A 25,321-nucleotide genomic window follows, 5' to 3' on the forward strand; every position below is an offset into this window, starting at 1 on the left:
CTCTCCTCTCTCTCTGTCTCTCTTCTATCCCTTATCGCTCTTTATCTCTTCTCTCTCTCTCATGTCTCTCTTTCTCTCTCTCTCCCTCTCTATATATCTATATATATAATAGAGCTATATAGAGAGAGATATATATACATATGTATATATCTGTTCTGGATGTTTCAGTTCTTCAAACCTGTTTAGAAGTTTAACTGACCCAAACTGTGTAATATGTTCTGTCAGTAATCGTCACTATAGTCTGCATTCATTTTAAACCTTAACAAATCACAAACAGCAAAACACTCACTGAACTGAATATAAAAGTTTGACCTTAGTTGACCAGTTCTCTCTTCTAACCTCACATACTGTTTGTAATTGCAATGTTACTACACGACGGTGGTCGACTGCGTGTCAAGTATTAGCAAGTTTAGAATGAAGACCAGCAAATAGATAAATAAAATAAAACGATGTGCTGTACTTTGTCAAAAGGAAGATACATGGCAGACAGCATGTTATGGCCTCTCTATGTCCATCTGTTCAAACTGCCAACATACTGCATGCTGCTCCACACGCCTCTCAGACACAAACATGCTGCTGGGGAAATTACAGTGAGGCTGCAATTTCCTGTTGGAATAACAAGCATGGAGTCAGAGCTTTCTAAACTCTCTGTTCTGGTGACATTCTAACTCGTGCTTTTATATGTTGAAGCTATTTCATGACGAATCAACACTTCCTGCTGAGGAACATAGCATTACAAACATCTGTTTTAATGAGCAGCCATTGGTTTCCACTCATTTCACTACTGTATGAAAATCTAACGTTTAGATTGTGAAAAACATTTGTATAGTCCAATAATATTATGAGCACTGCGTGTCAATGTGTGTAAAGGGTTCAGCACTTACAAGTTGGCACAATATCATGTTTTAGCTGACAGACCAGAATTTACAATTATCCTTCTTCAAAAATCCGTGTTGACGTCACTTCACACCATACACAATAGAAGTGTTTTCACATATTTTAGTTCATTTATGACGATCAAATATGGTTTACATTACTACTGCCGACCCTTTTCTAAAGCTCACTGCAGTCTTTCAGCTTCTTTTGAGTTCCTTCTTGTCCTGACTTCCAGGCAGTACACAAATCCATCAGTCTGCTTTCTTAACTGCTGTAAAGGTCAAGTTACCATCGGGTGTTAATGAGGCTGACGTGCAGGCTGAAATTTGATGGATAGATCACTTTACTCAGGTTTGAAACATATTTATACTTACATATATACATACATGCATGACGCAAATATCTATGAGTCTGTTGAATAAACAAGCTACTTTAAGAAATAGAATGTTTGTTGGCTGTTAACCAAACATTTACTAAATTCATTGGAAAACATTTGATTTGATGCTTTTTTTTGTTTTGTGTTTGTCACCTTGAGTCCTGGACAGTGTGATGAACATTGTTCTCTTTCTTCCAACATTTTAAAAACAAGGAATGACTACTTGATTCATTGAGAAAGTATTCAGCAAATTAGGCGATGAAAATAATGGGCAGTTGCAACATTGCATTTCAGCAGAACAACTCTGACAACAATAAAAGCAAACATGGTGTTCACTGTGATGATCACAGACCTCAGCGTTTATTGTCATAGCGTAGTGAAATAGATGTATATCAACGGCTGCCTTGAACATAGGAAAGCATTTCAAATGTTACCATTCTACTACATGCTTTGGAAAACTCTCAGCACTGATGTAATGCATACGGTGTATAATCTGTATTAAAAGAGCTTAAACATGCAGAAAGACTTGCATGGCCTGTTAAATTCTATCGTCATCACAGCATGTCTCCTTTAAGAAGCAGTGCTTCTAAGCACTAGTGCTTTTAAAGACATTTCAAAGTGAACTTGTCGTTATCATTCCATGTTACGCATGTCAGTTGGCAAAAATACTGAGCATGCTTTTAGCTGCTGAAAGGAGAGCAGGACTTTCAATTAGGCTAATTCAATAATCCATGTAGCTCAGTGCTTCTCAGAGCAGCAGCACAGAGGCTGCAATGCTCTCTGACTCATGACTGGAATGCAGCATCAGGCCTACCTGTACTTCAGTGTTGGAACTAAACTAAAAAAAGAGTGCAGTTTGTACATGTCATTGTCGTGGCCAGACCCCACAACCAGCCTGCAGTGCCCATTAGTGGCTGTGTGACCCTCCAGAGTTTGGGGGCACTGTGGCTCCCCCACCCCCCCTCTGTCCGTTGCCTCTCCTGCCGTGGCCCAGGATACAGTGAGCGCTGCCACAGCCTTCATCATCATCCTCCCCCTCGCTTTCAGAGGACGACTCTCCGAACTGTCGAGGCTTCTCATAAATACAGCAGCCTGGAACACAACAAACACAGTTAGGGTTGATCCTCTACAGCTGATGCTTCTCCGACTCATTGTTAGCTCATACGCCTGTGACAGTTTAAAATACAGCTCGGCACCCTGTTCAAACATTTCCGTTCAGAAATAGTAACTAAAGGGGGCGTGTGGTAAAAATAGCTTTAAGCTGTTTGATCTGAAAAATCAAGTAGTCCAGCAGCAGGATGAAGATGAGGTTATTTACATTGTAATATGTGTATGGAAGAAGATTCTAATCCACCACAAGACATTCAAACATTTTCACTCTATAATGTTCTGGTCAATCACTACATGTTTTAGCTACTTTATGCATATCAAATATTGTTAGTCAGAATTAAGTTACTCAGGAATGCCCTCATTAGCATGTCAATTGTACGTTTTTATGCTACTTTTATTATTTGAGTTGTTCGTACGTCCAGAGGTTCTCAGTACATAGTACATGTGCGTATATTAATGGATAGAGGAGTGTGTCACTGTTTCAGAGAAATATGAACCATGCTGATTGGACATTATGAGCCTTAGTAATGTAAAAATATATATAGATGGTGCAAAATTAAAAAACGCATAAACATGTTAGTTTTGTTTGGTGTCTTCAGTTCCCATCAAGCATTGCTAGGCAACAGGTTGGGTCCATGTTTACTTCCTGTCAGCTGATGTCATTCACATACACTTCAACAGGAAATAAACTGGGACACGTTTAGAATGTTTGTTTACAACTGTTTAACGGTCTTCATCTGAGCCCTGCTTTAGCCTCTTTTCACATTTTGAAGATTCTTAAAATCATAAAATTCATGTTTGTTAGCGTTTACGCTGTAACCATGGATGTGCAGACAAGCACCAATGGATTGATCTGATGCTAAAGAAAACATCGTGAAGATATAGGTAGAAGTGAGCATAACAATGTGTCGCAACCTTTACATTTTTTAACACCATTAAATTCAATAATCAGACCTTTGCTGAAAACAAAAAGAAGCTCTGCATTCATAACATTTCAGTGTGGGCTGATAAGTACAAACTCACATTTTGAAGACCTTCTTCCTAGATGCTCGTTGTCGACAGTGTCGCTGGACCACTCCACCTTCTTCTCAGTCTTCCTCTTCCTTAGCTTGATTGTCAGGCTGCGTCCCTCCTGTAACATATGAGAGGTCTGCTGTGAGATACTGGCTTCAAATGTAAACTAACAGTACCCTGTTATCACAGGAAATCTCAGGGCTCTGGTTTGTACTTTATGAACATGGGTCCTGGCTGGGAAAATGCAGAGTGCCAATAAGGTTTTCCACACCAAACTGGAACTTGGTTTGGGAACCGGAGGGCCACTGGTCCGGTTGAGAGGTACCAGTTCACTTCCTTGGAACTGCCGAGGTGTCCTTGAGCAAGGACCCCCCACACTGCTCCCCAGGCGCTGATACAATAGCTGCCTTCGGCTCCTAATACCAGGATTGGTTAAATGCAGAGTTGTGTGTACATGTGACCATTTAAAAGAGGATTCACAATCCTCCATTTCCAGATGCATGATTGTACTGTGATCACTGCAAATGCATGTCTCAGGTCTCAATATGATATGATTTGATCAGTACCGAAGAAAGACCTGAGTTCAGGCCAAGGTCCAAAAATCCTACCTGAGAACCGCGACCAGAGGACTTAACGTTACTGTTAACGCATACCGTTACATGAGAACATTCTGGACATACCAAGACACACGGTTACCGTAATGTCAACAGTAGCGTACTTTCCTAACATCCTAACTAGTACTGTCACCTTGAATGAGATTAAAGTAATTAACACATGAGGCCCCGTGAAGCTTAATGAGACTGAGAGCCCTGATATCATTTCAGGCATGATACAAATGAAGGCTACAAGCAGCGCGGCCTCATTAGTGCTGGAAACAGAGCAAGGTACGAACCACCGTTAGCGAACAGTCCTCACGAGCTTAACGTTACCTGCTGGGGCGGCGGCGGCGTGCTCGTCTGAACAGTCTCCGTTATCGTCTCACTCGATGTCCCGGGAACCTCCGCCATCCCTGGAGCTGCTTTGCTAACGCTACAGTTAGCTAGCTATGAAATAGAAATAACCGGAGTCGACTGTCAGTGATTAAGAGGGTCTGTAATATAACGTTATGGTGGCTCCAACGGCAGACTTTGATTCTTTAAATCACAAAACTGTATTAAAATTGGAGCTTGTTGACCTGAAGATTATGAGGCGTTGAACACTACGTTGAGATGTGGCTAACACAAAGTCAAGCTGCAGGATGAGTTGGTCAGACTCAAACGGAAGTTTAATGTTTTCACGTAAAAACGATTATCAGGTGTCGCACAAACAAACAAAAATCACGCCAAACCTCTGTGTTATTTCATAATATTATGTATGCAATGAAACAACCTTTAGGACATTAATATTGCAATTTTGGTGAACATTATTTCATATGTCGTTTTATTTTTTTAATGTAGGCAGGATGCTTCGTACAGCATTAGTGTTGTGGGGAAGATATTTTCAGACGGACAGCGGTCATTTCCTGTTGCACCGTGAAGTTTAACAGTCCGTCAACAAACAGCATCCACATGCCGAGAATATTAGAAGAAATATTATAACAGAGTGATGTGAAATTACAATTTTCCTACGAGGCTATACAATTATGTAAGGTTTACATATAATTAGCACCATTATAGAAATGCACTTTCTTAAGCTTGCAATGACGAAGTGGCTAAGTTAGAAGGTCGTGGCATTGTGAGCACTCTGTATTGAAAGCACAGTAAGTTCATTTAGATATTAACTGTCATTGCAGATAAACTTATTTTACTTGTAGCTCATTTAATAGATAGCTTCTCTGAATCTATAGCCGACGTTTACACGACATGACTGGTTCTGTGTGTTTGTGTTACTGAGGATGTGGAGGACAGGTCGTGTCCTGAGTGTTCGGCTGGCGGGCAGAGGAGCAGCCAGACTCTGTTCCGGCAGCACACTAAAACCTCCATCCTCCTCTTCACGGCCCCAAGCAGAGAAACAGAGGCGTCGACGGAAGCAGGAGGAGGCCATACTGTCAAGTCAACACAGTGTAAGTAGGAAAGAAGCATTATGAAAATAATAATCTAGTCATAAGATGCTGAGAGAGGGATGCTGACATTTTGAAAGATATAGGTATAAAATCCTGCTTTTAAAAATAATCTTTTGCTGATTTGCAATGCATAGTAGTTGTCTGTCTTGCAATATGCTGTGTATTATTATTATTATTATTATTATTATTATTATTATTATTATTATTGTTATTATTATTATTATTATTATTGTTATTATTATTATTATTGTTATTATTATTATTATTATTATTATTATTATTATTATTACAGGTCATTTAGCAGACGCTCTTATCCAGAGAGACTTACAGTGAACTAACTACAGGGACAGTCTCCCTGGAGCAGCTCAGGGTTAAGTACCTTGCTCAGGGGCACAATGGTGGCAGCCCTGGTGTTGACCTCACAACCTATATACTACATTACTACATACAGATATTACATTATTAATTATAAATAAGTTATTTTATATCTTAAGAAATCCTGCTTGTAGCACAGTATCATGGGTCTGTGGTTAATGGTGGGTAATATGGACGTATTCCTATAACTCAGAATATGTGATTTATGTCATGGTTCATTGATTTGTAACAGTGCTCACACTGTCCCAATACAGCAGATACATGAGTTGAAGTGTGATGTTTGTGTTTCCAGCCTGCTGAAGATAAAGCAGTGAAGTGGAACGAGAAGCAGAAGATCGAGTACACCGCTCTAACTGCTCCAGGGACAAAGAAAGGTGAGAGACTTCCTGTCACTGCAGCGCCCGATTGTCTTCCTGTTGTGTCTCTCTGCAGACCTATAGCAAGTTGTTTTGTTCTTTGCAGACACCAGCCTGCTGTTCCCAGCCTCGTACAGTCCTGAGTATGTGGAGTCTTGCTGGTATCAGTGGTGGGAGAGAGAGGGCTTCTTTCGTCCAGAGCAACATGTGAGGAACAAAACAACACATGAAACTAGAACAACTTCGTACATAATGAGTCGTCATGATGACGAGAAGACCAAGATCATTCCATTCGGTCCACACAGTGAAAATAAATGGGAAGTGACTTCATCCAAACCAATACCAAGCTGTCATGTGATTCAAATCTGAACTTTGAAAACCAACTTTAAGGGCTCAGTCTTGTTTTGTTCTCATGAAGCATCTCTAATATCAAGCCATGTCTGTCTGCTGCTGAGCTGGAAGAAGTTATTCAGGCCTTTGTTCCATTTCTCTGGGTTATTTTTATAACATTATCTTTATTGGTTTTGTGTAACATAACAGTCCCAGGGCTGAGTAAAATAATAAAGTACAAGAAGGTAATCACATAGATGCCTACTCAAAGAACAATAAATGAAGGTACAGGATATTATGAAAGACAATCAAACCATGTAGTTACAGAGCGGGAACAGATAACAGCGCTTGTTTATCAATTTAGTTGTAAGAGCTGGATAAAAAGAAAAAAAACTATAAGACAATAAAATCTAAAACAAACATGTCCGACTCACACGTGACAGTTGTATTCAACACTTATTTGAATATAAAAGAGCACTATATATATCCCTTCAGGTTATACGCCATGTATTTATTTGGTATACCTGACGTAACTCTCTATATTCTGCACTCTACTAAGCCAATATGTAAAAGGGGGTACCCTTAGCTCTGCAGATAAAGCTCTTCTCTCAGATCCTAAATGTAGATGTGCAACCAGGGATGACTTTCAATTTGCTATCATGGCACCAAAAAACACAGCTTTTAAAACGGGCAATAAAAATGGACAATATTGTGTTTTAACTTTTTTTACTTTATATTTTTATGTCCTTAATGTTCATTATTGTTTACATTTGACGATGTCATTTTATTACTGTCTCTGTTTTAAAATCACTTTGATGTGAAAGTTGAGTGTAAGAAGGGATGACTCGGTGAGTTGGACTGAAAGCACAATGTGCAATAGAAACAGCGCCTGCACACGTGTGAGTTCGGTGTGTTTCTCCTTTGCTTTCACACTTTAAAATGTCATAATGTCATGTCCATCAGGAGAGGTTACCTCACGCTGTGGATCGGACCTTCTCACTGTGTATCCCTCCACCAAACGTGACCGGTAGTCTGCACCTGGGCCATGCTCTGACTGTAGCTGTGGAGGACGCTCTGGTGCGATGGTAACTGCCGACAACATCTGCAGCAGGTTGTGTGAAGTATCATTAGTTATCTGCTGATGGAGCAGTAACGTATCTATTTGTAATCCACCAGGAGAAGGATGCAGGGCTACAGAGTGCTTTGGGTTCCTGGATGTGACCATGCAGGGATTGCAACACAGGTATGACAACTTCTTCTTCTTTCATGGCACGACATGGCATTTTAATGATTGGCTCACATTGTTGTCTGTTAGACAGTGGTGGAGAGGAGACTGCTGAGGGAAAGAGGGAAGCGCAGACAGGACTTCACCAGGCAAGAGTTTCTACGTGAGGTGTGGAAATGGAAGAACGAGTGAGTTTTTCACATTCTCATTCTCACTCTTCCTCCACTCTTTAGTCCCGACGATGTTTGCTTCATTCAGTTCCTTTGTCCCTGTGTGTCCCAGGACAGGAGATGAGATCTACCAGCAGCTGAGGAGGCTCGGAGCTTCTCTGGACTGGAGCAGAGCGTGCTTCACCATGGATCCAGTAAGGTTCCTCTCAGATATGTATACTTATTATACCACCTGGCAAGTGTATGTGTAGAATGTGATCCTTCCAAATTATTCTAATGGAGTTTTAAATGTGGTGCTCCTCCTCAGGGTTCATATGTTGTGAGATAATGGATCCACAAACTATAAGGGTAACTTCTGATTCATCATCAGTCATAGTATATTAACCTGTTTATATTCTAGTTGTAGTAGTTTTATTGTTATGTAATTCTAATGTGTTCTCTCATACAAGATTTGTTTTGAGAATTGAAGTCATTTTGACACACACACACACACACACACACACACACACACACACACACACACACACACACACGCACCACTTCCATCTCTGCAGTGACGTTTCTCTCCTTCTGTAAAGAGATGCATTTCCTTGTGTTGCACACTAGGGGGCGTACTCTGTGGACACCAGGTGTAAACTACACACTGTGAGAGTCCTGTTTGATTATTAATACATTTATTCATATGTGAGGATAAAGTACAGCGCAGTAGAGGGGTACAGTACTTTCACTTTTACTCTGAGCGTTCATTTAGATTTATAATATGCTGCATTACATTATTTTTACATTATATCCACATTAAAATGATCTTCTAGCATATCATAATTATGTGTCAGTCAGACATTTTCAAATCCTACGCATCTTGCACAGTGCTTTTCAGATGTGCCATTCCTATTACATATAAGTTTAATTTTATTATTTTTCCTTTTCACTACCGCAGTGTTGGTACATATAATATAAGCTTGTTCTTGCATGCTTCAGCGATGAGTAGGCTTTCAGAATAATATTTTTAAAAAGAGGTTTAAGGTGTGCTGAGTTTCTTTATATTGTCTTTCAGGCTCTGAGCAGAGCTGTGACGGAGGCCTTCGTCAGGCTGTGTGACTCTGGTCTCATCTATCGCTCGGAGGCTTTGGTCAACTGGAGCTGTGCTCTGGAATCTGTCATCTCTGACATAGAGGTGAAACAGCTTCACATGGAAATAAAGTAAATGCAACAGGTGGACAAAATAATGGATACCACAAATATGGGATGTAAAACTGAAATAAGTAAAGGTCTTTTCAGTAAAACATTTTCAATGAGAGGCCAGCAGCAGGAAGGGAGGCGCGGGCAATCTGACGGGGACAGCGACAAGCACAATCCTCGTGAATGTGTCACATCCATGCTCGTCTCACGCATGGAATATACAACATAGTACAAATGCAACATGGTGGGGTCAAATATGAAAAAGCTGGATCCAGGAGGATGTCAACAAAGATTCCTGGTGCCTCCAAAAGAAAATACAGTAGTGTACAGACGCTGTTTCCATGGTTACCTGGCGTTACCTGCGCAGGTAGCGCCTGTCTGTTCACATGAGGAGCGCTATGAGACCCTATGGGTCCAAGCGGAATGTCGCTCCCCATCTGAAAAGACCTTAAGGCTCTTCCTTTGTCCCGGGAGCCAGAAGCTGCTGGAGGTTCACCTCTAGTCTTACGCTTCAGTGACTCACTGTGTGCTGCCGGCTGGTGAACGTGGTTCATCTCTAATGATCAAACAATGATGCCTTTAAAACATGCCGGCTTTCATGACCAGCAGGATGACCTGTTTCATCATAAAACAAATATCGTATTCACGCTTTGAAGCATTCCTCCTATTTCGTCCACCTATTGTACGTTATTGTACGACAGCATCATAGCTCATTTTGTTCTGTATTTCTTTGATGTAATGACAAAAGATGTACACTTGTAAAGAATGGTGTATGTACGTCAACTTGTGGATTTGCTGTCAGGTTGACTCAAAGGAGCTGTCTGGGCCGACCATGCTGTCTGTTCCTGGCTATGAAAACAAGGTGGAGTTTGGAACAATGTTCACCTTCGCATACGCTGTAGAAGGCCACGGTGAGTATTTGTGACTGTTTGGAAATATGATTCATATTGTGATTGTTCTGTTTTATTATCTTATGTTAGGTTTTGTCTTTTCCCTGTGTGTTAGATGGAGAGGTGGCAGTGTCCACCACCCGTCCTGAGACTATGCTGGGTGATGTGGCTGTAGCTGTTCACCCTGACGATCCTCGATATCAGGCTAGTGCCAGTTTTGATGGAAGTTTTAATTAGGGTGGTCTCTTTGAATATCCCTGAATGTACAAATGTACACTGAGTCATGGAATATTAAAACTGATGAATCAGGAAATATCAGGGAATAGTAAAGTGGAGAAAAATGTCAAAATGTATTTTCCAGTTTGTTTCCATATTTATTGCATCAGGCTTTTTCAGCCCATATGGACCAAACTGCAAACTTCCACAGGCTGAACAAACTATTGTAGTTCATAGAAGCATGCTCAAACATGTTGTTTGGTTTTGTTGTAGGAACATTAAAAGTAGTTTGGTTTAAAACTAGAGCAAGAGTGATATATTGAAGGGCGGATTAAAGTTTTCACCACAAGGAGGCAGAAAGACAAAAACAGTGACAGTGAAAGTGCTTATGGCTCAAATGTTAGCAGCTAAATTAATACTTTCACATCGGGCAGACTTGGAGTGACTGATTAATGTGTGTTAAGTATTCATCGTTAGTTCAGGCCTGCTCTGGTCCAGCGATCCTCAGAGAATGACCTGAGTTTCATGCCGGGCAGCACAGTACTGTACAGCTGTGTGAGCTTGTTTGCCCCTAAAGCCTGCCCACTGTTTAAAGCATCATCACAGTTTACAGACCTACGTCCTGCTTCACCTTTGACCTGCTGTGTTTTCTGTAGTTGTGTTCACCCAGTTCACAGACATGAAGCTCTTTACCACCTGAATGAATACCATAAACAGAACTTTAAATCGTCAATACACCAGTGAAACTGACTTAAACAGCAACAAGGATTTGGTTATTTTAACCTCATTATGTCGCCCAACCCTGCAAGATGCCGACCACAAGCACACCAGATTTGAATAGTAGAAACAAATGTTAACTGAGAACATGACAAGGTAGCTGTGCTCATATCTTTCCACTTTGTCCATTTTATTCCAGGCTGTTCATGGGAAGCAGTGCAGACACCCGTTCACCAACAGACTCCTGCCTATTATCACAGATCCGATGGTGGACATGGAGCTAGGAACTGGTGAGAGCAACACTACTGTCTGACACCGCTTCATCAAAAAAGCCAGGCTTATTCCAGTTAGTCTGAGTCTTTTCCAGTGGATCCAGTGGCCTGATTTGTTAGTTCAAGTATTTTCATAATTCAAGTCAGGTTTTGGACCTAATCCCAACTTTTCTCAGTGCACTGAATGGACAGAGAGACACATGCTGTCATATTATGTGAGTGTTTGTGTTCTGTAGGTGCAGTGAAGGTGACCCCTGCTCATGACCATACTGACTTCCTGCTGTCACAGAGACACTCACTGCCACGCCTCACTGTGATTGGAGGAGATGGGACCATGACGCCGCCCTGTGGACAGTGGCTGGAGGTGCATGAACACCACTGTTATCATCTGTAAACTTTGTATTACTATATGAAGTGTTGGAGAGAAATGATTAATGTGGATATGTAATACACTGTTGATAGAAGATGGTTGATGTAACTTCATCCAGCTGTTATCATCCTGTGTCGCTGTGTGTCCTTTCAGGGAGTGAAGCGTTTTGATGCCAGACAGCTGGTTGTGGATGCTCTGCTTGAGAAGAAGCTGTTCAGAGGAAAGATGAATCACGCCATGACTTTACCAGTCTGCAGGTAGAGGCACACACACACACACACACACACACACACACACACACACACACACACGGTCGCTCGCTCTCTCTCCCTCTGACTGACTGGCCTCACACTTGCTATCGCTCGCAGCGGTATCATGGGATGAACGGTGATGATTTGACTCCAGCTGGTTAAATGTCCCTTGGGATCAATAAAGTACCTACCTACCTACCTACCTATCTAAATTCCAAAAGATCGCAGTAAACTAGGCTTGTTCTGACGTTCTGTGTGTGCATATAAGTCTCTGCTCCGCTTCACATAAAGTTTTACTTTAACAGCTGTTTTTTATCTTCTCAAAGGAAAGTAGAGGGTCATTTAAAAAAAATAAAAAAAAGAAGAAGAATTTCAGTACACAGAAAAATATGATTGCTATGACCTGTACACAACACAGACAATCCAGTCTGTAAGTTTGCAGCCTTTAGGTAATATTGAACATAGTGTTGTACACAAACTTGCTATGAACAGGTGGAGTCACAAATATGCAGTGCTCAGTGTGTGTCCAGCAGTGTCACAAGAAGCTTCATCCTGCTGAAATGAGACAGTAGAGGCTGCACTGTAAAGATGTAATCTTCTTATTATGTTTGCTTTGTGGTTTTCTCTCTTCCATATGTCTTTCCTGCTCCTCGTCTCAGCCGCTCGGGAGACATCATTGAACCTCTTCTAAAGAAGCAGTGGTTTGTTAACTGTGATGAAATGGCGAAAAAAGCAATCCAGGTAAGTATGTGGAGATGATGAAATTGAAGTTTTTAGTTGCATCACATGTTTTCAAGCTCCATCATGTGATTATAGTAAAGAACAGAGCAGTGCAGTGATGTCATATCATCCTTGAACTCATTTCTGAAAGAGTCAAATGTTCCCTGGCAGGCAGTGGAGGACGGGCAGCTGGAAATCATCCCTCACTACTACAGCAAGACATGGAAGAACTGGCTGTCCAACATCAGGTAGACTGTCCTGACCTTTGACTTTGACAAAATTCATACATTTGAAACATGGTGTGAGTAGGAACAATGGCGGTGTGTGTCGTTGTAACTGGTGTGATATGTGTGTGAAATGACACCACTGTGGTGATGAATGAGCTCTTTTTTCAACGCATGGGTTGTCAACAATGTATCTCTGTCTGCCTTGCAGTGATTGGTGCATTTCCAGGCAGCTTTGGTGGGGTCATCAGATCCCTGCTTACCAAGTGGAGCTTCCTAATTCCACTGACAAACAAGAGGTTGGGTTTGTGGATATGTGTATGATTTAAGAATAATACTACCGTGAGATGTTAGATTCATGTGTTGGACTGGCAGGGTTAGTTCAGAAAAACTGTATATAGAAATGGATGAGTGGTTTGATTATAGTACCCCCACATTGTATATCAATGTCAGTTTGTCCCAGACTGTGGTGTAAGTTTCTGTGTGTGTGTGTGTGTGTGTGTGTGTGTGTTGTTTGGGGTAGGAGCAGTGGGTTTGGGGACAGAGCGAGGACGAGGCCCGACAAAGAGCTGCTGTCAAATATGGAGTGAAGCCAGAAGCCATCACTTTGACTCAGGGTGACTGACCTCTGTCTTACCCCTTGATGAAAACCCCCTTCTACATTAACCATCACATTCACACAGAGACATCCACACACACCACCAATGTTTTTTCATTGTTAAGACTAATTCTACTGCTACTATTGCTGTTGTGCTACAACTATCTCTACCAGAGGCTGAACAAAACATTGGCACATTGATGGCCATTTCAGCTTAATGCATATATCAGTATAAGATGTTTATCGGTCTATAAGATCTTCGGAAAGCCGTCTATGCCAGTGCCATCTCTGCTGCCCTGTTGACGTCCTCCTGCTCTGCTATCCAGCGGCTCACCTGTCGCACCTGCAACATAATCTTCAGTTCCCTTTCCAAACCTCCAGCCTCCTGGCATCTCTTCTGAATGACTCCGCAAACGCATCAGTCTCAATGTCTCTGTCCCGACCGCCCGGGCCGCTCTCCGGAGCACTCACACCAATGCCACCATCCTCCTGCCTTCGGAAGCCCTCCATCTGTCTGCTGGGCTGTTTCTCAATCAATGGAGGCAAAACCAAATTTAAGAAATGGAATTAAAAACAAACAACTAGTTAAAGGTCTATCACTACATTTATAGTTCAGCTGCTCTGGTAGAATTGACATTTATGTAAGTATACACATGTATTACTATATTACTTACATCTGCATACTCTCTGTGTCAGACCCTGATGTCCTGGATACGTGGTTCTCCTCAGCGCTGTTTCCCTTCGCAATGCTTGGCTGGCCTGAACAGGTACTGCATCTCCTCCAGCAGACCATAGTCCTCATACAGCCCGATCCCTTTGTATTATAACCACACCTTCACTTCACACAGACAACGGACCTTCAACGCTTCTACCCCAATTCCATTCTCGAGACAGGCAGTGACCTCATCTTCTTCTGGGTGGCAAGGATGGTGATGCTGGGCACAGAGCTGACTGGACAGCTGCCATTTAAACAGGTACTTAGAAAAGGAGAAACCCAAAACAAAACAGTATTTATACAATCGACATTAATGAATAATTAAAGTGTCAGCCCATCCTGCTTTGTTTGCACATGGGAAGTTATCTTCCAAGGCATGATCTTCTCCTAAACCTAACCAAGTGGTTTTGTTGTCTAAACCTAACTTCTCCCATGTGCCTCTCTTTCTCTCTCTTTCCTGTTCCCATCATGCCTTCCAGGTTCTTCTTCACTCTATGGTGAGAGACAAACATGGCAGGAAAATGAGTAAATCTCTGGGAAATGTCATCGACCCATTAGATGTTATACATGGAGTCTCTTTAGAGGTAGGTTAAGTGTTTTCTTGTGTAGCATAAATGGACTAGGCTAAAACTGCATTTCGTTTTGCAACCCTGTGGTGCAGAATGACAATAAATGATCCTTGAATTCAGTAGCAGTTAATGAAACATGAAGGCATTGTATTTTCTCTGGGATGTGAGAAGAACAATAGTGACCGTACAGCTGTAAGTAGGAAACAGCCTACTGAGAACATGTCTGTTCTGGTTCTGTTTAAAGACATTTAGTTGTTTGTTTCCTCCTAGAGACTTCAAGAGAAAGTGAAGGAGGGAAACATTGACCCCAGGGAGCGGTTGGTTGCCATGGAAGCACAGGTCAGCTCCCCTCTCTTCTATCTGTTTCTTTGTGACCGACTGAGCACACTCATTCACTTCCATCTGCTTCCCCACAGAGGAAAGACTTCCCCAAAGGGATCCCTCCGTGTGGGACTGATGCTCTGAGATTCGCCCTTTGCTCTCACAAGATGGAGGGTGAGAGACTCTGCCCACTATATCTGACGAGGAAGACCATGTGTCAGAGTGAATGAATGTGTAGAGCTGTGTGAATGTAAAAAGACGGTGTTGCAGGAAAGGAAGATTGGGTGTAATTTTAACTAGATTGAGAGAGAGATGAGTTGTAGGGGCGGGGGGGATGAGGATTAGCACTCACTGATTGCCCGTTCCTTAAAACTGGAACTTGCCCTGTAACCGCAGTGTAACCCCCTCCCCCCCTCTCTTCCCCAGTCTACACTGTCCTATAGGCAAAAATGAGCTCTGCGACGAAGAAATGTTTTTAATCTTACATGAAATAATTCAAAAGTGTTTCTCCCAAGTGACATGTCTCTCTGGTTACACTTTCCTATTACTCCCATTAGATGATGAATAGACTATTGTAAACTCTTAAGTATATTTTTTATGCCTCCGCGCAAGCAAGAGCCGTGGACGTGCACTGCTGAGGTGCCCTTGAGCAAGGCACCGGACCCCACACTGCTCCCCAGGCGCTGTGTAGTAGCTGCCCACTTCTCCTAATACTAGGACGGGTTCATTGTAGAGTCTAAATGTCACTGTGTGCTGTGCAGTGTGTGACGATAAAAAGAGGATTTAAAATCCTCCCATTTCCATTACTGGACACACACACACAGAGCAACCAATGAAGTGGAACCCTGAGACGTCTATTTACCTTCATGCTGCGTGTGTGACTCTTTTTCTGCCTCTTCATCAGGAGAAGACATCAGTCTGTCCATATCTCAGGTCCTGAGCTGCCGACACTTCTGTAATAAAATGTGGCAGACGCTGAGATTTACACTGGGAGTGCTGGGTGACAACACAACACCAGTGGGAACATTGGAAGAGGTACAGCAAATATTTGTATTCTTATTTTTATGTATACAGTTGCACTGTTGTTGGAAAATAGCTAAGCTTGTCTTTATATTAATAAGATATTAGAACAATAACTTTTCAGAAACGTGTATAATTTCCAAAAAGCATCAGTGACAAAGACTGAATCCTCTACAGTAAGTGTCTGTGAACTCTGAGGCGGATTGGACTGAACATCTGCTGAATTGCTTCACAACACAACACATCACTTAGTGGTACAAAACCGGAAGACTATGCTGTCCATCTTGCACAAAACACCAGCTTTTATTGTCTGCCTACGAAATATAGATAGAGCGAAGTCAGTTTGAATAAAAAAGTTGTTTTTAAATGCCACAAAAGTTGTTTCCTGTAATAATAAGCTTTATTTGTATAGCACCTTTCATACACGAATTGCAGCCCAAAGTGCTTCACAGCAAAAACATAACAATTAGTACAAGATTAGACAGAATAAGAGCATTTACAGTACAATAATCACAGTGTTGATGTAAATGAGTCTGAAGTACCATTAGAAAAATAGCAGAATTAAAATAGTATAAAATAACATTGGAGTATTATGTCTAGTATCTGTGCCGTACTTAACGACCCTCCTGTCGGAAAACCACATTCATCACATCATTCTTGTAATTGTTTTAAACTATCAAGGCCATATTTTGAAAGCATGAGATCAACAATGGGCCCCTGTGGCCCTTCAACTGGTTTACTCCCTTTGCTACCCATTCCTGGTAGTCTTTGATTTACGTTTACAGCGTCAATCTCTTTATTGACCTTTTAACGTATAAAACACAGACGTCTCCGTGAGTCCAGATTCTTTTGGCAAAATCTTGGTTAAAGCCCGCTTCATAAACAAACCCCTGTTTGTTAAGTTTTATGAAACCTATCGGTTAAAGCCAGTTTTTCTCCAATATATTGTGTATATATATATATATATATATATATATATATATATTTTATACAATTTTCCACTAATTGTGTAAAGAACATGTAAACACATTTATCAGAGAAACTTCCTCTTGTTCCCGTGGTAACAGTCTATTTGATCTCAAGTTTAAAAAAAAGTACACACTCTGAAAATGTATCCTAGTTACCTTTATACATTCAATGTTAAACCAGTAATAATTCACCATTAAAAGACTAAAGTAAAGAGATATAAAATATCACCATTAAAAGACTAAAGTAAAGAGATATAAAATATCACTATTAAAAGACTAAAGTAAAGAGATATAAAATATCACTATTAAAAGACTAAAGTAAAGAGATATAAAATATCACCATTAAAAGACTAAAGTAAAGAGATATAAAATATCACCATTAAAAGACTAAAGTAAAGAGATATAAAATATCACTATTAAAAGACTAAAGTAAAGAGATATAAAATATCACCATTAAAAGGCTAAAGTAAAGAGATATAAAATATCACTATTAAAAGGCTAAAGTAAAGAGATATAAAATATCACTATTAAAAGACTAAAGTAAAGAGATATAAAATATCACTATTAAAAGACTAAAGTAAAGAGATATAAAATATCACCATTAAAAGACTAAAGTAAAGAGATATAAAATATCACCATTAAAAGGCTAAAGTAAAGAGATATGTCTTCAGTTTTGAAGATATTGAGCGAGCTTGCCTCCCTAATGTCTGCAGGTAAAGTGTTCCATAGCTTTGGTGCATAATTGCTAAAGGCTGCATTTCTTTTGGATGTTTCTGAACATTTAATAAACCAGTAGTGGATGATCGTAATGTTCTTGGGGGCACATAGTTGATTAGAGAGTTGGCAGTGTAACTTGGTGCGGTTCTGTTTAGGGCAGGGGTCACTAACTGGTGGACCGCGGTCCGAGTCCGAGTCCGGACCCAGACGCCGACCTATCTTGACCCGGACCTATAATCAATAAAGTATTGAGGGATTTTCAATTTTGACGGGGCGCTTCTATTTTAACCGGCCATCATCAGCCACAGAGAACAGTTTAACCCAGGATGTGCTAGCCTCGGTTAAACTGTTGAGACTGATTTATTCTAACTTTGGTTGAGAGTTAAATCAAGATGTGAAACAATTAAAGAAAAAGGGAAACTCAAGCTGCTGCTACTTTATTTTATTTTTCTAAAATTAAGCACTTTATTTTAAAGTCAATTCTAAAAGTTACTGGAAGCCAGTGTAGAGCGGCTAACACTGGACTGATGTGGTCTCTTCTCTTGGTTCTAGTCAGCAGCCTCGCTGCTATACCCTATAGCACTATACCTTCCCTACACACCACATATCCAGATAGTGTCTTATGATCTCTAATCTTTAATCAGCGCTGGTGTGAGCAACACAATTTGCTAAAGAACACACTGACATGGGCGGCGTTAATGGCCTTATCCTCTTCATCATTTTAATTTCATATATGCTCCCGTCGCAAACCCGTAATTGATAAGAAATGACATGACCCTGTAAAACTGTGTTTTAAGTTATGTAAAAATCTAACTGAATAGCATTAAACAGACATTTTGGTCCAAACCAAGGACGTTGACTATTAGATATAAATGATACAATAAAGGAAGCAAAGCTGAAGCTCCATGATTCCTTGTACAAAAGATATATTTAACATACTACAGTATATGTTTCTTGCCTTCTACAGTTTTTCCCCTTACCATTTTCAGATGATTGCTGTGGGCAGCATGGAGCGGTGGATCTGCTCCAGACTGTACAGCACAGTAGTGCAGTGTGAGCGGGCCTTTGAAGCCTACGAGCTGCATACGGTCACATCTGCCCTGTACTCCTTCTGGGTCCACAGCCTGTGTGACGTCTACATGGTGAGGAGCATGGCGTTCACATTGCATGGCGGGTAAACTTGCCATCAGAAGAAGGACAGATTACAAATGAGATCCTTAGTTGTTTCCTTTGTATTGGCAGTAATCTTCTTAGTGCTCAGTCGAAAAAGGAAGTACGATAAATTAATCTGAGTTCTTCTTGGCCGAAAACACATGAACCAGAATAAAAGCATTATTATTGTTTAATATATATTACATATTATAGTTTGTGTGTGTGTGTGTGTGTGTGTGTGTGTGTGTGTGTGTGTGTGTGTGTGTGTGTGTGTGTGTGTGTGCTGTAGGAGTATGCGAAGCCTGTGCTGGTGGTCCAGACTGACACAGAGCACAGTGTCAGAGCGAGGCAGGTGGCCAGCAGTGTCCTCTATCACTGTGTGTCTGTGTCTCTGGCCCTGCTCTCCCCCTTCATGCCCTTCATCACTGAGGAGCTGTGGCAGAGACTGCAGCCATTCAGCCCTGGAGCTGCTGCCCAGACCACTCTGTGTTTACAGCCGTACCCCTGCTCCTCTCAGCTGGTAGGACTACAACCATCAAACCTCCACACAACCACAACAGCCTTTATCAGATTTACATAATGACAATATTTACACCAGGATAAAATAACCTCTAATGGAATCCATCCACGCCGATGCTCTTGGGTTTTTAGATATCTGCTGCCCTCCAGTAAAATAGAGGTGGATGGAATTTAATTTGTTATGATAAAAGAAAACTGACATTAACAGAACCAGTGGTAGCTCTGGCACCAGAGTACTCCACCTATTTAGCATTGCACTTCTTTAACAACTGTGGAACTCACGACAGACAGTTTAAACAAAATAATCAAATTTGATGCAGCAGAACCGGTCCAGAAAAAATGCAAATGTTTCAGTCTGGTTTTTTTTTTTGGGGCATTTTGGATTCATATGTCTAACACTCAATCAAGACCTTCCATCGTGAAGTCGAGGAGAGAGGAGCGGGCAAACAAACTACCTGTGTTTAGGGTTATTGTTGCTCCACTTCTCTTTGATGAATGACAAACATTTAAGTGTGTAAAATAGAAAAAGAAATAGAATTAAAAATGAAAAGACAAGAGGATAGAGACAGAAAAGTGCATCTTAAACAAACCAAGCTCTAATAACATAATGATAATGATCCATCAAGCCACGGATTATTGTTGTTATTATTATATATTGTTATTCAAATGTACATTTCAGACATGGAAACAAATACAGGACTGAAGCTGTATTCCTTCACACTGTCTGTGTCCAGCTTTAGAGGAAGCTAATGCAATATTCCTCAACATGTCCTAGGGAGATTTAGATGGCTGACAGCTGACATTAATCCTGCACTTATTTCCTGTTGATGGATGGCCTACAAACACCAGACAGCCGACTGAAAGTCATGTACCGTTAACTTGACAACGCTACTGTTTCTGTGGTTTGTCCCCACCTGGTTTGTTGCTTCTTCTTGTCACATGATGAGTTGTTACTTTCCAAGAGCAGGTAACCTTTGATAATTATTCAAACAGCAGAGAAGGAGCACTGCTAGTTGTACGGCTGGACTAGACATTTGTGTGAAATTGTCATAAGTAGCATATGAATTATTGAGTTATGGCCAAAAATGTGTTATGAGAGGTCATAGTGACCTTGACCTTTGACCGCCAAAATCTAATGAGTTCATACTTGAGTCCAAGTCTGTGTCAAATTTGAAGAAATTTCTTAAATGCGTTTCTGAGCTCCTTTTCAAATACAGACATGATCTTTGCTTTGTGTTCTGTGTTTTTGGCTTGATTTTCAACTTTCCACGTGTTCTAGCTGACTCATGTTGGGTTGTGTAACCTCTCCATCCTGCCAGGCACACTGGCATTTCCCTGAAGAGGAAAGAGATTTCCTGCTGGTGCAGGAAGTGATCCGAGTGGCCCGCTCGCTACGAGCCCAGTGTGGCATGACCAAAGAAAGACCGGCCAGTAAGTTATTTAACAGTTCTAACACTTCACTGGTTGACTGAATGCTCAAAGACAGCTAGATATTGATCCAGTTATGTTTTCATACAAAAAAGAATTTGACGAGCCTAATGATGAATGAATGCATGGAGGTTTATTTCCTTGTTGTGTGTGTCAGTGTGGGCAGTGTGTTCACCCAGCCAGGCCCAGGTCCTCCTTCACTTTGGGTCGGCTGTTTGGACTTTAAGCCGGATCGTCAGCCTCCATATCTACTGTCCTCAAAGAGCAGACAGCTCTGTCCACTCCACTCCTCCACCTAAAGGAAGCCTTGTCGCTGTGGTGGACCACACATGTCAGCTACACCTTCACATTCACGTAACTTTCAACTTCCTTCTCATCAGCGTGTCTCATAAGCATAATAATATGGAAGTTCACAGCTGCCAGTATTACAATCGGGCCAGTTAATTGAAGTGGGAATTAGTGGATGAAAAAAATGAATCGCATACAATGAATCTTTTCAGATATTTATTCAATAAATAAAGGTCCCGCCCCCTTAGATGTGCGGAGTTGCTGCTTTTCTCAATATTATATTATTGTAAATTAAATCTCTTTATCTTCCTCGACCACATTTATCCTTCTCTCTGCAGTCGGACATAGAGCATTGCTTAGCATCATGTCAGAGCATTAAAGGCACGGTAGCCGTCATGTGGTGATGCTTGTAGTGAATGTGATAAACAGCTGTGCTTTTCTGGAGAGGGTCACAGCAATCAATCAATCAATCAATCATAAATCAGTCAATCAATGATGTTTTACTGACCACACGGCTGAGGTAAGCTCTTCACAGCAGTGTCAGTAACATCAACTGTAGACGGATATCACATTGGACACATTATCACATATTAATATATTCTCTAAACCAGGGGTTCCCAAACCAAAGACCAAGCCAAAACCTCAAGGCACACCTGTGTTCATATCTGGGCAAAATCCCTCTGTAACACAGAGTATCACTGTCATCACTCTGGGAACATTTATTTATCTAGTCCTTGTAAGAAGCTGTTCTCCTTCACACGAGCAGAGAGCCTTTGATGTGTCACACTAATATTTCCCACCATGTGCAAATGGCTAAAACTGGGTTTTTAATGATTGTTTTATTTATGTTTAGGCCAAAACATTTAAGACCTATTGTTTCTATATTGTGAAATAAGTGTGTAGGACAAAGTACCGATAAAGTACAGTGCTTCCCTGCGCTGCGCCCCCTCCTTCCCCAACGGAACCCCCCCTCCCTTCAAGTTTTGTTTTGTTTTTTATATTCACAACTCACTTTTCACATTGAACAGGTGCTCTTTTATTAAATAAACTAAACTCTTATGTTATTTATCTAATATATGTGCACGTTTCAGTTGCTTTGCGTACTTACATTCTCTCCTCTGCTCTGCTTCCGAACCCACACACACACACACACACACATACACAAACACACACACACACACACACACACATATACACACACACACACACACACACACACACACACACACACACACACACACACACACACACATGCAGTCAGAGACAGAGCGGAGGAAAGGTAAGGAGAGAACTTAAAAAATCTGCGCCACGCACGGACCTCATCCAGCCCAGGCAGCACCCCGCAGAGCAGTAAACACTGAAGTAAATTACAAGTCATTTCTAACCGTGTGTACAGTTAAATGCAGTAGGCCTAATTGTTTCAAAATCCCACGGCACATCGGGATTTGTCTCGCGGCACACTTTGGGAACCACTGGTCTAAACTGTACATTTTGCAGAAAGGTTTGCAGCTATTTATTTGATCAAATTGAAAATGTATTTCTGTGCAGATGATGTATGACAAGGCATCATTACTGATTATTATTAAATTAAGATGAAAACTATTGACAAAACATTTTCAGGGTACTCCCAAGTAATAATTAGATTGCCATAATCATTAGAAATTGAATGTGAAATTGACTTTGCATTGTGTGACGATGGAATATAACTACCTTTGTACGTCAGTATGCTGGTGTCCTCCACACTTAGGTTTGTGTGGTGGTGATGTCTAACACGCAGCGTGATGTGCTCTCTCAGAGTGGAGTGGACGTTGACAAACTGATCCTGCAGCTCTCCCAGCGCAGAGACAAGCTGGTTCCAAAGCTGGAGAAGATCCTCTGCAGACTCCAGTCTCCAGGCTACCTGAGCAAGGTCCCTGCTCATGTCAGGCAGCAGATGGACACAAAGGTGAGCACCGGGCAGTAAGTTGCAGGGCTCCTTATGAGTGAGTTATAATTGGTTATCGTTGGTGGAAAGGTTAATATTTAGTATCACTGATACAGTCCGTTGCCATCTAGAGAGTGATGAGTGAGGCAACTAATCGCACAATACTCTGATGCCTTTCATCTTAAAGCTTACAGCATATGTACTTCATGAAGATTACATTTTATAAACATCTACCACAATTTCCATGACATATGCCACTTAAGTAGTTGTGTTACAGTTTAGCCACACTAACGGCTGAAACATCTCATAACTAAGTCTCAGTGGCTTTAGTTATCTTATTAAATGAGGTCAAGAGAAATACGGTAAGAAATAATTGTTGGCTCATCTAACCAACAGGTGGTTTGTTTCAATATGTGAATATTTCTTAACAACCACAGAAGATTAAGTGGCCCAAAATAAGTGTTGTGTTGCCATCTGTGTCCAGGTCCAGTTACATTTAGAGATTTTAAAGTCATCAATTTGGCCTTTTCTGAAAGCTACAGACAGCTTCGCTACCAGAACACATAAAACATTAGACATGTCAATACCATGTTGACCTTCATGTTGATTCTATTTGTAAGAAAGCCTGTCAGAGAGTGCTTTTAATTAGGGAATTGAAGGTCATAATATCTCTGTGTGCGATGGACATTTAATATTAACAAGCAAAAACAAGCTGGCCATGATCATCAAAACAGCAGGAGAGATAGTAGGCCGCCAACAAAGTCCTTGCATGACCTTTACAGTAGAAAGACACTAAACATCTCCTCAGACGAAAACATCTACAAGGGATCTTTTCTTCCATGTGCTATAAATGTCATTAATCTGTGTCAAATGTATGCTGTACACTGCGTGTTGTATTCATTGTTGTACAATTGTTGTGATGAGATTTGCTGTATTGATGTAATGTGATGTTCTCATTTTATCTGGTGAGACTAAAGGTGATTTTCAGGCCTCGGCTGGACAACACCGTTTTATTCTGTCTAGGATCTGCAGAGAGGTTAAATAAATAAAGACATTTCAAAACAATAACTAGTTAAGTTTATTTTTAATCTATTCTCAAATTATTTTATAATTTATTAAATCATTCTTTATTTACATTTTATTTATATAATTATTTGTATATTAAAAATCAAAACAATATCCTAATTATTTATGTCTTAATTATTAAATACTAATTACATTCCCTTATACTATATACAACTATAACTATATGTTTCGTACAACATGGTTACGTTATTTTATGCTACTAAGCCTTCAATCAAACAACCATGTCATGAAAAATGTCATTCATATCTGTCCCGCTCCTGTTCCTTCCTCCTGTGTGCTCAGATGTCAGCCCTGCAGCAGGAACTGAAGACCATCGAGGACCAACTGAAGGTCCTGCAAGAGACTCAGACAACAGAATAACTACAGCCAAGGGCATTACAGGAGCTGTGATGACTGCTACATCAGAACTGGTTGGGTTGATGAATGAGTTATAATGTCTGAGCTGGAGATCTCTACACTGCTTGAATGAAAGACGTTGAACAATATAATTGATGTTAACATAATGCAATATCTCAGTGCAGCACTGTACTACGTAATAATGACTCCCCTGCAGGTGGAGTTATGGCCGGCTGCATGTATCCATGCAAAGGTTGGGTTTGTTAAAGCACAGGTGGCATGATGGAAGTTTTAAGAAGCTCATAGCTCCTGTTTACAACGTATGTGTGCCATGGCAGGTTTCGATCACAACAATCCTTTACATTGATCATTGTTTTTAAAATGAATAAATATTTTCCTTAACTTGACCAAATGTGTTTCCTTGTTGTGAATGTTGGAATATTGATACCTGGATCCAACATATCAGGTTAAATGAGCTGTAAATACAAGCCTGGTTATCAGTCTGCTGGGGATTACAAGTTGTGTAGTATCGGTCACTTCAAAATAATTGTATTGCTAGGCAACAGCGTGGGTCCATGACTACTTCATGTCATTAACATAAACTGTGACATCAGAATCAGAATTTGGTTTATTGCCAAGCAGGTTTTCACATACATGGAATTTGCTTTGACTGTCAACACAGGCAGAATATAGATTTATCAGTCATAATCAAATAAATAGACGGGGAGATAGAGAAAAAGAGACAATTGTATTAATCCCAAATAAGGCTGGGCGGTAAACTTTTTAAGGTGCATTGATATACTGTATATTCAAACATCATTACAAGCTGAAACAATGTTGTGTCGATTCATTTTGAAAGAGCAACAACATATGGTATGATGATATAACGGCAACATCACCAGTCTGACAGTGTTTATAGGGCTGGCCCCCACTTTGCTGCGGTCAAGCCAAGAGCGACGTGGGAGCAG

General features: G+C 40.8%; 2 protein-coding genes across 5 annotated transcripts; one reads left to right on the forward strand and one right to left on the reverse strand.

Moving 5' to 3' along the window:
• Positions 1-1,196: 1,196 nt before the first annotated feature.
• Positions 1,197-4,683, reverse strand: ppp1r11 (protein phosphatase 1, regulatory (inhibitor) subunit 11). Its single transcript, XM_029443233.1, has 3 exons — positions 4,306-4,683; positions 3,386-3,494; positions 1,197-2,344 (listed from the first exon to the last, which is right to left on the reverse strand). The coding sequence occupies exons 1-3, from the start codon at positions 4,381-4,383 to the stop codon at positions 2,160-2,162; spliced, it is 372 nt and encodes a 123-aa protein (XP_029299093.1). The 5' UTR covers positions 4,384-4,683; the 3' UTR covers positions 1,197-2,159.
• vars2 (valyl-tRNA synthetase 2, mitochondrial) lies at positions 4,179-24,760 on the forward strand. 4 transcript variants are annotated; one of them, XM_029443193.1, is made up of 30 exons: positions 4,179-4,260; positions 5,249-5,417; positions 6,085-6,166; positions 6,255-6,355; positions 7,442-7,563; positions 7,655-7,721; positions 7,794-7,891; positions 7,986-8,067; positions 8,928-9,047; positions 9,855-9,963; positions 10,058-10,146; positions 11,075-11,165; positions 11,384-11,511; positions 11,671-11,774; positions 12,428-12,509; positions 12,660-12,736; positions 12,924-13,011; positions 13,236-13,329; positions 14,007-14,077; positions 14,159-14,284; positions 14,505-14,609; positions 14,865-14,933; positions 15,011-15,089; positions 15,820-15,950; positions 18,610-18,762; positions 19,062-19,292; positions 20,611-20,722; positions 20,877-21,073; positions 22,803-22,952; positions 24,300-24,760. In XM_029443193.1, the coding sequence occupies exons 2-30, from the start codon at positions 5,250-5,252 to the stop codon at positions 24,375-24,377; spliced, it is 3,204 nt and encodes a 1,067-aa protein (XP_029299053.1). In that variant the 5' UTR covers positions 4,179-4,260; position 5,249; the 3' UTR covers positions 24,378-24,760. The 4 variants fall into 4 exon arrangements, with proteins under 4 accessions (XP_029299053.1, XP_029299052.1, XP_029299054.1 ...); XM_029443192.1 differs by lacking the exon at positions 4,179-4,260 and adding an exon at positions 4,858-5,114; XM_029443194.1 differs by lacking the exon at positions 4,179-4,260 and adding an exon at positions 4,870-4,999 and having other exon boundaries at positions 13,242-13,329.
• The last annotated feature ends 561 nt before the right edge of the window (positions 24,761-25,321 follow it).

The sequence above is a fragment of the Cottoperca gobio genome, chromosome 11 (genome assembly GCF_900634415.1).
Source record: "Cottoperca gobio chromosome 11, fCotGob3.1, whole genome shotgun sequence".
Classification (NCBI taxonomy): domain Eukaryota; kingdom Metazoa; phylum Chordata; class Actinopteri; order Perciformes; family Bovichtidae; genus Cottoperca; species Cottoperca gobio.